We start from the raw sequence: 14,685 nt of genomic DNA, 5'->3' as shown, positions 1-14,685 counted from the left end.
GTGTATAGGGAAATGTGTACTGGATATGTCTTTTTCATCACATAAAGTCCATGCATGCACACACATGAACACACATACATGCACAGTTTGCCCTTGCTATGTTTCTAAGTCTTGTCACAAAGGCCAACATCACAGCAGGGAGAGAGGGCAATCTCTCTTCTCTCCTCCAATAAAAGCTGGACAGAATATTCTCTTTCAGACCAAACCGTCCAAACAATGAACCTAAACTTTTCTCGGCTCCTGCAGTGTTTACCTGCACTTTTTCATTTCAGACATGCAGGAATATTTTTTTTTCCATCCACTGTCAAGTTGCTTCTCACTGCCGGTTGCTTTTTAATTCAGTGTAGAAATTCAAGTGCATTATCTCTGCCAATACAGTTGGAAGGGGGTTATGTTTTCATCATAAGTATCCCACAGTTACCTGGTCAAAGGATAAACTTACCTGATTGGGATTGTTGGGTCTGGGATTTCTCCCATTAGAATATTTCTAGCCTAAACATCTGTGCTCACATGCTATTTGGAAGGTCAAAAATTTTGTACATTCAACTGTGCCATTGAGCAGCACTGCTTCTATATACTTTTATAAGAGAAAATTACCAGGGAAAGTAACAATAAAGGAAGTAAGTGAAGAGTTCTTCAGAGTCTGTAGAGGAGAAAAAGACCTTGCACTTAGCAAAATAACATCTAGATCCACCATTATACTCATTGCAACGACTCTTGGTATTACTTTCACATTAACTTAGACCTCTGGTCTCTGACTGCTTTAGTGATGAGAGTGAGACTGACTGCTTTCTTCTACTTTCTACAAGTGGTATGAAGAACAGCTCAAATTAATCATAAGAATGACAATAAGAAATCACACGAAGCAAAAAAAAAGATTTAAATTAGTTTTGAAAGATCAGTGTGTAGGATTTAGTGAATTTGCAGATTGCGACCATTTGAAAACAGCTCAGCCCTCCAAGTGTGTAGGAGAAAGTAAAGTTGCTCCAAAAACTTGCGACAAATGTGGAAGACCCTAGCCAGTATTTGGTTTGTTCGTTTTGGGCTGTTCAACATGGCGGACTCTGTACAAGAGGACTCGCTCCATCTGTAGATAAATACGGCTCATTCTAAGGTAACAAAAACAATTCTTCTTTTCGAATGATGATACATGAAATTAAAACATACCTATGAATATTATATTCCATTTATGCCAACAGATCTTCCTAAATGTTACACACTGGATATTTGAAATATATTTCACATGATGAATTTAAATTAAAAACTTCTGGACGAGCAGCTTTTCTATATGTCTCTTTTAGTTTTAGAAAGTTAAATCACACGTGACCTCCCTGCAAGCTGTGCCATCTTTTGAAAACTCTGAAAACTCAGAGTTCTGTTATGTTTCAGCCATAATACACTCAGTGCCCTGAGTGGTAAAGAGTATGGTCTGTTGCAAACTATCAGTTGATTGTCTTTTCATTAATATTCATGGTGCTGTTTTAACTTCTGCCTGCCCATGTGTCAGTGTACAAGCTCTGGGCATCAGGCCATATGTGCATGCATATTCCTGTGTGTTCATACCTCAATATGAAACTATGTGTGTGTGTGTGTGTGTGTGTGTGTGTGTGTGTGTGTGTGTGTGTGTGTGTGTGTGTGTGACACGTGTGCACATGTATGTTCAGGCCCTGGCGGAGGGACAGACGGCGCCCTGGGAAACGGCCAAGAAAGATGAGAACCGCAACAAGAATCGCTATGGCAACATCATCGCTTGTAAGTACTGCAATGACACAAATGGACTACTCCTGCAGTAGTTTTTGCTGAAAATGGTTGTGATTTAATTTAGCTATAACTTCAGTTTGGCTTGGTGTGCTTTGGTGTGGTTTAGTCCAGTTTGGGTTGGTTCTGTATAGTCTATTTCAAGTAATCTATTTTAGTACTCGTTGGTCTTTCTGGTTTGGTTTGGACTGATTCATTTGGTGTGAGCTGAATTGCTTTTTTTCCCCTCAATTGGGCATTAGTTAGATGATCTGGACTAACTTTAATTTAGTTAATTGGTTTGGTGTGTTTTAGATTTCATGGCTGTTTCTGGTTTCATGCTGAAGTACCAGGTACTGGATAAAGAGACCTTCCTTCAGCTTTAGGACACAGCTCTTTACCTCTGTTCCAGCAACTATCTGCCTAGCTTCAGACACTTCAGCCAGTCACTGACTGACTCCCCCCGACTCTGGGTGCGTCCTACTGTTGGACGCAACCACCCACTGAGAGCCAGATGCCAACAGAATGTGGTCTTGAATCAGTCAGCATACACTCACCAGAACGTTTTTAAGAGATGATAAAATTTGATTTGAACATTTGACAGTCTCACTACCTCTTCGATCAATGCAAGACAATATGTTTAATTGAAAATAAGATATACATATGCAAATGTAATAAGATCCCTTCTTTTTCAGAATGTAATATCAAAGTCCATTCAAACTAATTCCCTAAACTTCTGTAAGTCAGATACAGAAAACTACTGTGGCAAAAATAACTTTCAGTTTGCAGAGGGATTTTATTTCAATCCTGCTTGATGATCAAAGTCTGCAGCCTCTATTTTATGCAGAGAGACTTTTGTCAAAATGAAGCCTTATTTTTGAGCAAAGACAGGTTGCTGTAATGATGTGCAGAGTGAGGCATGTTCTGAATGTAGTGTGTCTGTGTATGTTCGACCATTAGAGTGTGAATTAGCATGTGAATGTGATGCTGTGTCAAGTGTTTGCTATGATTTTGTGCGCACTAATGACGTCTTGTCTGATTGTATGTTCTGTAGATGTGTGTGTGTGTGTGTGTGTGTGTGTGTGTGTGTGTGTATACTTATTATCTTGTACAAGGCAACTTCAGGTCTCTATTTAGCATGGAACAATAGGAGCAGATTGTATGGTTGAAGTGTTATTGAATGGTTTAGGGATGTGAATGTGTATGAATGTGTATGAATGTGTGTATGCGTATTTGTATGTGGGTTTATGCCATTGGACCCACATGCACATACCTGACCAGTATGATCCAGATAATTGCGCCTGTGTGCTTTGATTTTTGCAATTCGAGTGTGTGTGTGTTTGCAAGCACAGATCCGTGCGTGTGTACACGTCTCATTACGAGGGTTTAGATGTCAAGGCAAAGACACTGCACTAACCTGAAGGTTTTAAAATGAAACATTGTGCTGAAATGAAATAGCCTGTCAAGGACTTGATAGCCAACAGGAATTATGATAAATTTGCTATTAGTACAAATCCTTTAATTACAAGGGCCTGGTAATGGAAACTGTCCATCTTGCTTGCTGTGATTGTACAAAGGCTCATTTTCTTGAGAAAATGTTTTAAAAGGCCCCCAGGGAAACGACTTTGTGCGCTGTCTTTATTAGAAGGAAATGTGGTGAGACAGGCAGACCGACTGGCTGCAGCTAAACTTTAAATATTGGTAAAAGGGTCTTCTGTCTTTTTCTTCCGTCAACTTGAACTTTAGTTCCCCTTTTGAAACAGTGGATTTGCTTTCTGTTAATAATAGGATGAATTATCTCTTACACACACTGCTCTGCGTATGGGACTAGGATCCCTTGCCCCCAGCCCTAAACGTAACACTTTCCTAAACAATAAAGGTACCGTACTGTAACTTGAATGCATATTAGGATATAGGTTATACTTTCACTAGAGCCCAACTGATATTTCTGAGTCAGATACCAATTTTAGAGGGGGAAAATTCACAGATTACCAATATGGAGGACGATAAATATGTGGATTGTGCACAAATTCTTTACTGATATGACTACGAAAAGGTACTCAGAAGAATGCAGTTTTCATATTGGTGCCTATCGAACACCAATACCATACCGTTAAATCTGTGACAGGCTTATATCGCCCAATAATAGCAGCCTGCCGATATATATCGGTCAGGCTCTGATTTTCACAGAGACATGACTTGTTACAGAGCCATTGAATCTATACTGATCCACTACATGGTAAAAATGTGACAATATGACATATATTCCATGAGACCATAGACTTAACCCTGGTGTTTTCAGTAGCAGGTAGCAAGTAGCTTGTTCCACTGAGGATCAACAGTGGTAAATTGTTTAAGTGAGGATGTGACTCACTGCTTCTGGAAACTCTGGAGCTAACTATTGAAAACCAAGCAATAGGCCAAAAATGTTGCATCTTTCTGCAACTCTATGATACATTCCCCACCTGAAAACTGACAGTGACCAATTTCAGTGACAAGTTTGGGAGCAATTTCATGTTTTCTGAATATCCAACACAAGTCTCCAGTTTGAAAACAGAAAAAAAATCAAAGAAAATGGCAACACTCTAAGTGACAGCAGGAAGGGTTCATGTTTAAGTCTCACAGAAGACGGGGTTCAAATGAAATCTAGTGGTTAAAGTCTGATCTAGTTGACTGGAAAGTCATTTTGGTCTCCATCAATTGACAGCACCTCTAACCCAAGCAAATGCTCATTGAGCCTCGGCAGATCTCAACCAAGGGAGCTAAATTTGTGGCCTGGCTTTGCAAGACTTAAACCAACACCCAAGATCTGACCCTAAAAATCCCCTCAGAGGCCGCTGTGATAATCTTTCTATCCTTGTGAGGACATTTGACTCCCTGTGACTTCTTTGTCACACTCATCTTTCTCTTTCTCACACACACACCAACACATACTTTTCACTACCCCTCTCTCTCTCTCTCTCTCTCTCTCTCTCTCTCCCTCCATCTCTCTCTCGTGCAGTTTGGAAAGGGCTGATTTGAGTTGAAGTGTTAACACACTCTTCCTCCGGCCATCTGCCAAACACAAACGGTGGATGCCATGTTTGAAATCCCTTCAGCACACTGAATAAATGTTAATCTACCAGCCTCCTGTCCTCCCATCTCCTCACCACTTCCCTTCCTCTCCTCCTCTCCCATCGCCTCACTTACATTTCCAACTTTCTTTCCTCCCCCTCATCTTGTTTCCTTCCCTCTCTGAACTTTTACTTCCCCCTCCTCTTTTGACCTCTTTCTTCTTCCTTCATCTACAGTCTTATTTTTATTTCTACCTTTTCTCACAATCACACTCTTTTCACCGTCCTGCTCTTCTTTTTTAGCCTTCTTTTGCTCCATCCTTAGCTCTTTTCCCCTCTCATCCCTCATTCTCTCTTGTCCACCACCTCCCTCTGCTTTTTTCTCATTGTTCCATGTCTTTTCATCTCAACTCTCCTTTCCTTGAAATTTTAACCTCTATTTCCACCTCCTCTTTAAATCCTCCTCTTCTCTTCCCTTTTTACGCTCACATATCTCCCTTTTACTTCCCTTATGCCTCCCTCATCTTCTTAGCTTTTTCTCGCCTCTCCTTTCTTTCTTTTCTCTCCTTTCCTGTGCTCTCTATCCATCCATTCATCCTGTCTGATTACCTCTGACAGAATATGGGTTGAGGCAAAGCGCAGTAGTGTTTCCTCATTACAGGCATCTGTCTGCTTCTATTTCCTCCTCCCTCCCCTCCTTCCCCTCTTCTTAGTTTCTTTTTCTCCTTCTTTTTTCTTCTCCTTCTCAGCCCTCAGTTCATAGAACAACCTTCCCATATGGTCATTTATAATTCAACAGAAGCATGCCTTCAAAATAAACAAAATTTATTGGCAAGCATTAACATATGTGGAAAGAGAGGGCGTGCATGCTTGTAAGTAACTGTATGTGTGTGTGTGTGTGTGTGTGTGTGTGTGTGTGTGTGTGTGTGTGTGTGTGTTATCACAGAGTGTTAAGGTGATGTGGTGTGCTGAAGTGTGTGCTTTTTTTTTTTTACATTGGTCTTCATGTGCACTCCTACACAGCATATTTGTAATTGTTTGTTCGTGTTCTGTCTGTTATCCTGCCAGTTAGCTAGCGCCTTTGCAATGCAATATTCATAAAACTCACAGTTGTAATATTGTTTTCAATGAGGCTCAGCACTGTCAAGACAGCTTGCTATTGGTCAGTGGCACACATTAACATGTCAACATTCACCAAAGTTAAAACTCTACGTGGAACATTCACATGGATGGATTTGGCTTCCTTAAAACCGATCATCTGTTTGCAGCAGTTCCTTTGTAATTGTTTCTGTTTTAAATCCTTGTGTGAATGGAGCTTTAACCTACAACGCTCTTGACTGAAAAAAACAATCCCACTGTCTAAAAAAAAAGCAGTGTTAAAGATTAGACACAGTAGTTAAGTAAGGCAAGAAAGCATTGTAGGAATTTTCATTGCAGTTTTTATTTTGCAGAAAATTCTTCTGAATATTCGTCCTGACTGCTGAGAACGAGCTGACAGCTTGCCGTGGGTTGATTATTGTGGAGACAACAGAAAGTTTTAAGTAAAATTTCAAATGTTTCAATTTAAAATGACGCTATATAATGGGAAAACAATCTTCTATTTCACTCTCAAAAATGTAAATGTTTCTCTCTTTTCTCTCCAGCTGTTTAGACAGCATAACATGCATTCTAAAGTCACCATGGTGTTTATTTAATATAACATTCAGAAACAGTCTGTCTAACCTGCACATTTGTAATGATCATTGATTTCCTCATTGATTTCTTCAAACTGCTTCTGGGATTACTGCACAATGAACCACAGAAAAGTCAAAGGCTTTCCTTATTGAGTAGAGTACATTTGTCTCAGACAAGCAGTCTATTGCCTTTATGTCTTTGAGTCATTTAACTCTGGAGAATTTTGATTCCCTTCGCCCCCTCTAAGCTTCTGCCAAAAACAATATGCCTTCCCAAATATAGATATACCCACATTTCTTTTGCATGCCTGAGCAAAATTGCTGCACTTTTGCTCCCCAATAGGAGTGGATTGAAAACTCAACAACTCATCGGCTGCTAGAACTAACTCACATATAACTTATATTAGTATTTTGTTCAGAGTTTGAGAAACAGGTGCAACAGTTCTCTCCCTTCCCTCATTTGCCTTCAATGTCTTTTTCTGCCTCTCATTATACTTTCTAAAGCTATGTTTAGAGTAAACGCTTGCAACATTTTAGAAGTAATGCATAAGAGTCACAAATCGACACAAGGAAACATTCTTGGTTATGTCAAAGCTGTATGACTCTGTCCCTGACTGTCTGGTTTTGAAGATTTGTGATGAATCAATCAAGAGTCTGAGATGGCACATGAACACACACGCAGGCACACAGGCTAATGAACAGCTACTGTAAAGCGAGTCGACTGCCCATACGCTTTGGTTGTTTGTAGAGATAAGAAAAGGACACTTAAATACAGCAGTTAAGGTAAAAATCTGCTTAATTTCCTGTATACATCTTTCATCTTCCCTGTATCTCTTTGTCTCCCCCTTTCTCATGTTTATTTTCTCCGTTAGTCCCCCGTATGTCTCTCCTCCTCTCCCTTGATGTCTCTCCTCTCTCTGTCTCGGACTTCCTTTGTGAATCTATTCATTATTTCCACTCTGTCCTACCTCTCTCCCGTCTTCACCTATTCTTTTCATCTTTTTCCCTCACTTCTTTGACCTCCCATTACTACTTCTCTTTCTTTGCCTCCCCCTTTGGCTCTGCTGTCTTGAATCTCTTCTTTCCTCTCTTTCTCTAATACACATGCACACGCTCACCCCAAAGCCCTCTTTCCATTCACTAATGTGTACCGGTGTTCAGGTGAATGAGCATCATTACACAGGCTGTCAGTCTTTGCCAGCCGGTGTTACTACGCACACACACCCTTCACCCAGTGTTACACCTCCAAGCATCGCTGGCATAATCAGTATCCCCTCCTGCATCGTGTTGCTTCTCATTACAGCAGAGGTTATGTGCATGGTTGTGTGGGTGTGTGTGTGTGTGTGTGTGTGTGTGTGTGTGTGTGTGTGTGTGTGTGTGTGAGTGAGAGAGAGAGAGAGAGAGAGAGAGAGAAAGAGAACAAGAGAGGGTGAGGGCATCTTGTTTCAGTGAGTGTGTACGTGTTTCTGTGTGAAACAAAGGAAGGAAGGTTTTGAAAACAAGCACAACCGTTTGTGTTTTTGTGCACAATTTTGTGTGTGTGTCTGTGAGTGTGTGTTAGCTTTATTTGCAGCTGACTCCCCTCCTCCTCTCTTATCCACTCTGGCAATGATTCTCAACACGTCTACCGAGCTGCTCTGAAGTCAGAACGCCAACAACTCCTCTGAAGTGTTTGACCAAAGAACCACAACAAATATTAGCATCCCCCAAGCTGTCACACACACACACACACACACACACACACACACACACACACAGTTATACAAATAAACACACATATACAAATGAACACACACTCTGTATGCCTGTGGTAGAACATACAAATTCAGTGACTAAGAAAGTCCTATACCTGCAATGTACACGCTCACACACATACATATACCGCTCCACACTCAGGCTTGTACAGATCACAGCGGTCTAGTTTGCGCTTGATTGCATGAAGCAGTGCAGCACTGCTGTGATATTGTTCCACCTGCGGCCTTACAGGAAGAAGGATTTGGGATTTGTTTTTTGGAAACGTATGTTCTCCTTTGTCATGGCAAACAGTATTGCAAATGCAGTCTCATTCTGAAATAAATATATATTGTTAAAAACAAATTAAATTATAATAATAATAATAATAATAAGAGTATACTCTGAAACAGATGTTACTTTATGGTGTGGGAGAGAGACCTAAACAGTAAATTTAGTGTTGTCCTGACCTACATAATTAGTTTTATTTTTAAGCCAGTAAGGACTTTCTGAAAATGGTGAAAGTATTATATAGATCTTTGTAGGTAGCAATACATATAAGCATTATTATCTGGATGTACTAACAAGTAAAGAGAATAGCCTCTTTCAGAGTGCAATATTATATACTGAACAAAGTCTGTGGCCCCCACTGAGTAGGCATCCATTTTCCTTATGCTGATCCATCTACTTTGAAAAGAAATTCTGGTTGCTGTAATATAAAAAAATTAAACAAGAAACAAACAGGAAGAAAATGATTCTCAAGGAAAGACTGATTACGCTTGCAAGCTCCCCCACCACCACATGATGAATTGGTTTCTGTTGCAGCTCCCAGTGGGGGGGGAAGCACACAGATAATGGTGATAATGAGGCTGATTTTTAACGCCAGCCGCGGTATTATTGATACTTTTGACGGTGATTGCTGTTAATCATTGTTCCTCTTCAGAAGCGGTTGGGGGTAACAAAGACACAGTAATAACAATACATGAAGAACTTTGATGCTGATTTTTAACAATTAATATTTATCGGCAAAAAAAGCAAGCGTCGGGTGCTGGAGGGAGATGGTGAAGTAATGATTTTAACCATGATTGTGTTTTTAATTAGAAGGTAGAAGGATTATGAGTGATTATAGTTCATATTTCTAAAACTTCAGGGGGCTGACAATTGGATATTCGTTGATAGCTGGTAATGACGAGCAGTGATCATTAACAGTGTGTGATAATTGATTGTTGATGAATTAATCAGAATTAATGAGATATACTGCTGTCTAGACATTTATAAGATACAAACTGAAGAGGGATTGTAACTTTCTTTTCAGGCACCCATCGAGTCAGAGCACATACCCTTCCCCTAAACTCCTGTGGTAATAAGGCAGTAATGTGGATCATCAGGCTGCTGTTGTGACAGTTTCATTTCAGATTTCTGCTTTTTAACAGGGAAGATGACACAAAGGAGCAAGCTGAGCTCGGCTCGACTAATTCACTTCTCATATACCTAATGAGTCGCTGTGTGCTATCATACCACCACTTATATGCAGATAACTTTTCCCTCTCCGTCTGGCTTGTGAATGGCCTGCTGCAGGCGAACATGTAGTGCCATTAGACTGAAGAGAGGATGTTCCTCGGACAATCAGAAATGGCACACTAATGAGGAGAGAGAGTATCAGTTGGTCAGTGGAAAGAAGATGATTTGCTGTAAGAAAGGCTAGCAGGATATATGTCTGAGGACCACATGCTAATAAGTGTTTCTGTTTGCTCTGTCCTAATTTGTTATTTACTGAACTGTGAGTGGAGTTAACTGCATGGATCAGCCCAGCAGCTTTGATATTGGACATACAGACAGGAAAGTTTTTGTTTGTTTGTTTATTTTTACATATCTTCCTTAGTATCTTCAAGGTGATTCATATACTGTATGTCCTGTGTGATGGTTAAGGAAGGAGGAGACAGCGGGTAAAGAGCAGAGGTAGAGGTTCATCAAGTCACATATGGGAGAGGGTGTGTGCTGCTTGTGGGTTGAGGGTCTAATGGTACAGGGTTCCATATGTTGTACAGATTGTAAAGTCCTTTGAGACAAATTTGTGAGTTTGTGCTAAGAAAATGGAAGTGACTGAACTTGGCTAACAAAGACAGGGCAAAAAGCACATCTGGGTAGTCGACATGTGTAATGGAACTGTGCAAACTATATTTGCCAGAGTTTGATGGCAGTGGCTTTCATTGGTTCTTGAGTACGTATGTCCTCAATTGGGCATTGGTGAAGTTTTATTCTACTAAATTTTAGACATTAATCCTTGCAGAATTAAGCATTTGAGATTATTGGTGTTATAACATTCATGTAAGTGGTGATTCACCTATTCATGTGTTTGGTTTCTGTTCAAACTAAATGCAAATGATCTACTTAGTTTAAACAAAAGAGGAAGATTCACTACATTGTAGTTTGTATCAGTTTTGCTGCGTTCACTAAACCCTGTGGTGCCAAAGACAGCAGGTTAGGTTCTTTAAAGTTAAATATAGTTGTAGTTGTGATTTGGATGAGTAAATCCATGCTTCTTTAACTGAACCGTACCATCACAATACCACTAGTGTCTACAAGATTATTAGTGATATCATAGTAAAATTCCAGTTTGGACAAAATGGATGCTAGACACATCTATTTTTCATTTTCCAAATTAGTTTTGCCTTAGTGAAAGCTACTATAGTTAAGTGTTACGATACACTGATTTAGTTCTGCTGTGTAACTTTAAAGTGTAAAGAGGTTGCAGCTCTTTCTTCCCCTCCACCCCTCTCTCTCTCTCTCTCTCTCTCTCTCTCTCTCAGTTTTTCTCCCGACAGCTTTCAAACAGCTGGAAACAGCATCTTGAGGTGTGTGTTTGTGTGTACAAGTGTGTGTGTAAGTCGACAACATTTCTGAGTTGTTTGACACATCAGCTGCAGGGAACTCTGGTCTTAATAGGCTATTACACACTATAATACCCTCCAACACACACACACACACGTACGTGCAGATATGCAAACTTGACACAGAACCACCACACACACACACACACACACACACACACACACACACACACACACACACACACACACAATGCTGACACTGGGACGCACACATCACTTGAACATTGAAACACTCCTGGAATACTTTCAGAAATGCACACGAAACCCTTTCAACACACATCCTACAGATGTTCCAGAACATACGAGCATACAGGGAAGTGAAGAAAGACACACTTTAACACACTTACACGCTACTCAGTCTCTCTCACACACACACTTACACTCAATCACACATGCTATTAAATTCCCTAATGCCTTGAGCCAGGCTGACAGCGGAGTGTGTGCCGTGAGTGAGTTGAGCTCCATAGGGAGTTAACTGATTAAGTATATCTGTGACAGACACAATCCCTGCTTAGTGGCTACTGAAAAAGGAGGCGAGAAGAGCAGGAGGAGGAGGAGCAGAGAGGAGATGAGAGGGAAGGAGAGGATAGACGAGTAAAACATCTTGTTCAGCAGTTTCAACTTGCTACTGTGAGCGCTTTTTGCTTCTCTGTGAAATACCAGCTCCATCTGTTTATATGGACATTTAACAGAGTTGTGCCTGTGTACAGTGGTGTAGTTCACGAGTAACTTTATGTTTCTGTACATGTAAGTGTAAGTACATGTGCTTTATGATATGCAACTACCACTAAATACCTCTGAGCATATAGCTAATTCCATTTTAAACATAATTAAAATAAATAAAAGAAAGAATCAAAGGGAGAGGGGATATCATTATAAAGGGGATATGTGAGGCTGTATTTTAGTCGCAGAAATCTCCCCTCATGCATCTAGTCTGCATTAGTGCCACTGTGAGATAGTATATTATCTACCCTAGTCTCTCTCCAGCATTGTAAAATAAAACCTAATGGGCATATTGAAGTGTTAAATTCTTCTCCCTCCAACAGCAAGCTCTGTTACACTTTCTTGCTCTTTTCAGGCAACTGGAAAGACAATGGAATATAAAAGAGGCAGTAAGTAGAGGTTTGAACTGCCTCATAGCTCAAATGACCATAATATATCTGCAGGAGGTTGATAAGGTTTTTGTTCGATATCAATGACCCAGCAATTACTTTGTCCAGCACTCTTGAAAATACAAACCTAAGCCACCAGTTTCAGTCACTTTACGTTTCAGCTGCCAAGTTCTTTTCCCAAATCACAAAGGTTTTGTCATACTTCTCTATGTTTGATTTTCACTTGACATTTCATCCTTGCTTCCATAATAAATCCTATTTCTTATTAAATAAGCAACAAACTGACATTATGGTTAAATTATGTGCAGTGGAAATATCAGGGTGTAGGGTTAGGGTCAAAAAGTCCCAAGTTGCAGTTGTTGAGAAGCAAGACAAATCTTGCTAGTCTCTAATTCGTAGTTCAGTAAAGGTCATAGATCTTTTAAATGTCCAAATATGATCCGAGTTGGGCTATTTGGGAGTGAAGAATGTCATTAGTACTGTTTTCAGTGGAGGATTTCAGCATTATATAACCCAAGTACTTCTTAAATGTCTTTTTGCCTCATCAAGCGAGAGCAATCTTGGGTAGACACTGGCCTTATGAAGCAATAAAAAGGCAGCATATTTCATGGTACTAGAGCAGATAGATAGATAGATAGATAGATAGATAGATAGATAGATAGATAGATAGATAGATAGATAGATAGATAGATAGATAGATAGATAGATAGATAGATAGATAGATAGATAGATAGATCATAATGACTCCATAGATTATCTCCAGCTCCAATTAGGAAATTTCAGTATATTATGTGGTCTTATTTTTGGTGAGATGTAGTAAAAAACCTCACCATGACCTTTGATCTTCAAGAGCTACTGATACAGCTGCTCCTGTTTGCTGTTGTGGTACGACAGCAGTCATTAGGCACTGGTGGCTCTTATTCATTTTATTTGTGTGCAATGGCTGTGTGCCGGCTCTCAGTACATACAATCTGATGTCTCCAAATTATAGCCTTCTGCTGCATTCGGCTGCCCCTGCGAATCTCTCCAAGATAAAAACACAGAAGTCTATTTTGCTTGGCCTTTCCTGGACCCCTCAAGTTAACAAGTTCTCCCCAACAAAACTTTTACAGTGGCTGCCGGAGTAATGACAAGACTAGCGAGAGAACCGGATAGAAGGAAAAAAAGACGAAACACTGAGAGAGAAAATGGAACCAAGCTAAAAGAAGAGAGGAGAGGAAAGGAAAGGGAGAGGGGTGGGGGGAGTTGCAAGGTTATGAGGAGAGGGAGACTCAGCAGAGGAGTGGAGCTCATTAATGAGTAATGGGTTCGTGACCCTTCGCCCTTGGACACCACAGCTTCTGATGACTTTGTTGTTACTCCAGTACTGCAGATGCCAACATAAGCTTGAGTGCAGATATCTACTTTATATATCTATATCTATATCCATATCTAGAACTGGGAGACAGGGTTGAACATATAAATGATTCAAGTGTATTGATCTAGATTTGGCTACTGGGAATCTGGCAACCACGTCCGCAGGGTCTTAAAAAGTCTAAAATCCAATGATCTGCCAAAATGCCTTAAATATATAAAGTGGCATTTTCAGTCAGTATGAGTCTGAAATAGGTATTAGATTAATATAAACATCCCGTATTCTTTGTTCACACACATGCTGTATGCACACATATATTACACTAATTAAAATAAATCTTTAATTCTTCATCCCTCACTCACTTACTTACTCATACACACTCTCTCACACACACACTCACACACTGTCAGCCTCTTCAAACCTGTGGCCTGTGTCCAGATCTGCAGTGTTTGCAAGCCAGTACCTCCTGCCATCTTAGCCCAATTAGAAGCTCCCCTCCCTGAGCAGAGAGACGTGGAAAGGGCCCCTCCCTCCCTCCAGCTTCATATCCGTGGCTCTCGTGTTATGACAGCCTGACACTAGCCCTGTGTAATTACTGCTGTCTGAAGGAGCGAGACAGTATGGGGCAAGAGAGAGGGAGAGCAGGCAAAAAAGGTAAATTAAGGAATAAGAGGGAGGGAGAGAAGTGAGGAGAAGGAGAGGCCAGGCGGAGACGGTGGACGGAATCAGACAAGGAGGAAGAAAAGACGCGGATGAAGAGGCAGATGAGATGGAGAAAGAAGAGGAGAAGAAGTGGTAGAAATCAGAAGAGGAAAGAGAGAGGGAGACAAAGAGCAGAAGGCTGGCAGACTACCCCCTGTTGTCTTTGTTTTATGTGCAGGGAATGTGTGTGTGGGAGAGAGAGAGAGAGATGGTTTGTGTGTGTGAGAGTTGTGAGTAAGAGTGTGGGTGAGCTGATAGCTGATGACAGTATCTTGTACCGGCAGAGTGGAGTCATGCTGCCATCATTGTTGCCGCTCAGCCAGAGCTAGAAAATTACTCTGATAGAAGCTGTACAAATAATTCTCCTCAAGGTGATCCTAGAAATGATAATCAAGGAGGGGATTTGTTGCAAGACTCTGTATTATATGCAGC

The 14,685-nt window shown here is 40.5% G+C and overlaps 1 protein-coding gene across 6 annotated transcripts in view; it reads left to right on the top strand.

Moving 5' to 3' along the window:
• The window catches only part of ptprt (protein tyrosine phosphatase receptor type T), a 318,570-nt gene that overhangs the window by 265,469 nt on the left and 38,416 nt on the right, over positions 1 to 14,685 (top strand). For all 6 annotated transcript variants that reach the window (XM_051415102.1, XM_051415097.1, XM_051415096.1 and 3 more), the window contains one exon: positions 1,665 to 1,752. In XM_051415102.1, the coding sequence (XP_051271062.1) occupies positions 1,665 to 1,752 (88 nt within the window). The remainder of the gene's footprint in view (positions 1 to 1,664; positions 1,753 to 14,685) is intronic.

Source organism: Dicentrarchus labrax, unplaced genomic scaffold (genome assembly GCF_905237075.1).
Source record: "Dicentrarchus labrax unplaced genomic scaffold, dlabrax2021, whole genome shotgun sequence".
NCBI lineage: Eukaryota > Metazoa > Chordata > Actinopteri > Moronidae > Dicentrarchus > Dicentrarchus labrax.
This window is presented reverse-complemented; position numbering and strand designations above follow the sequence as displayed.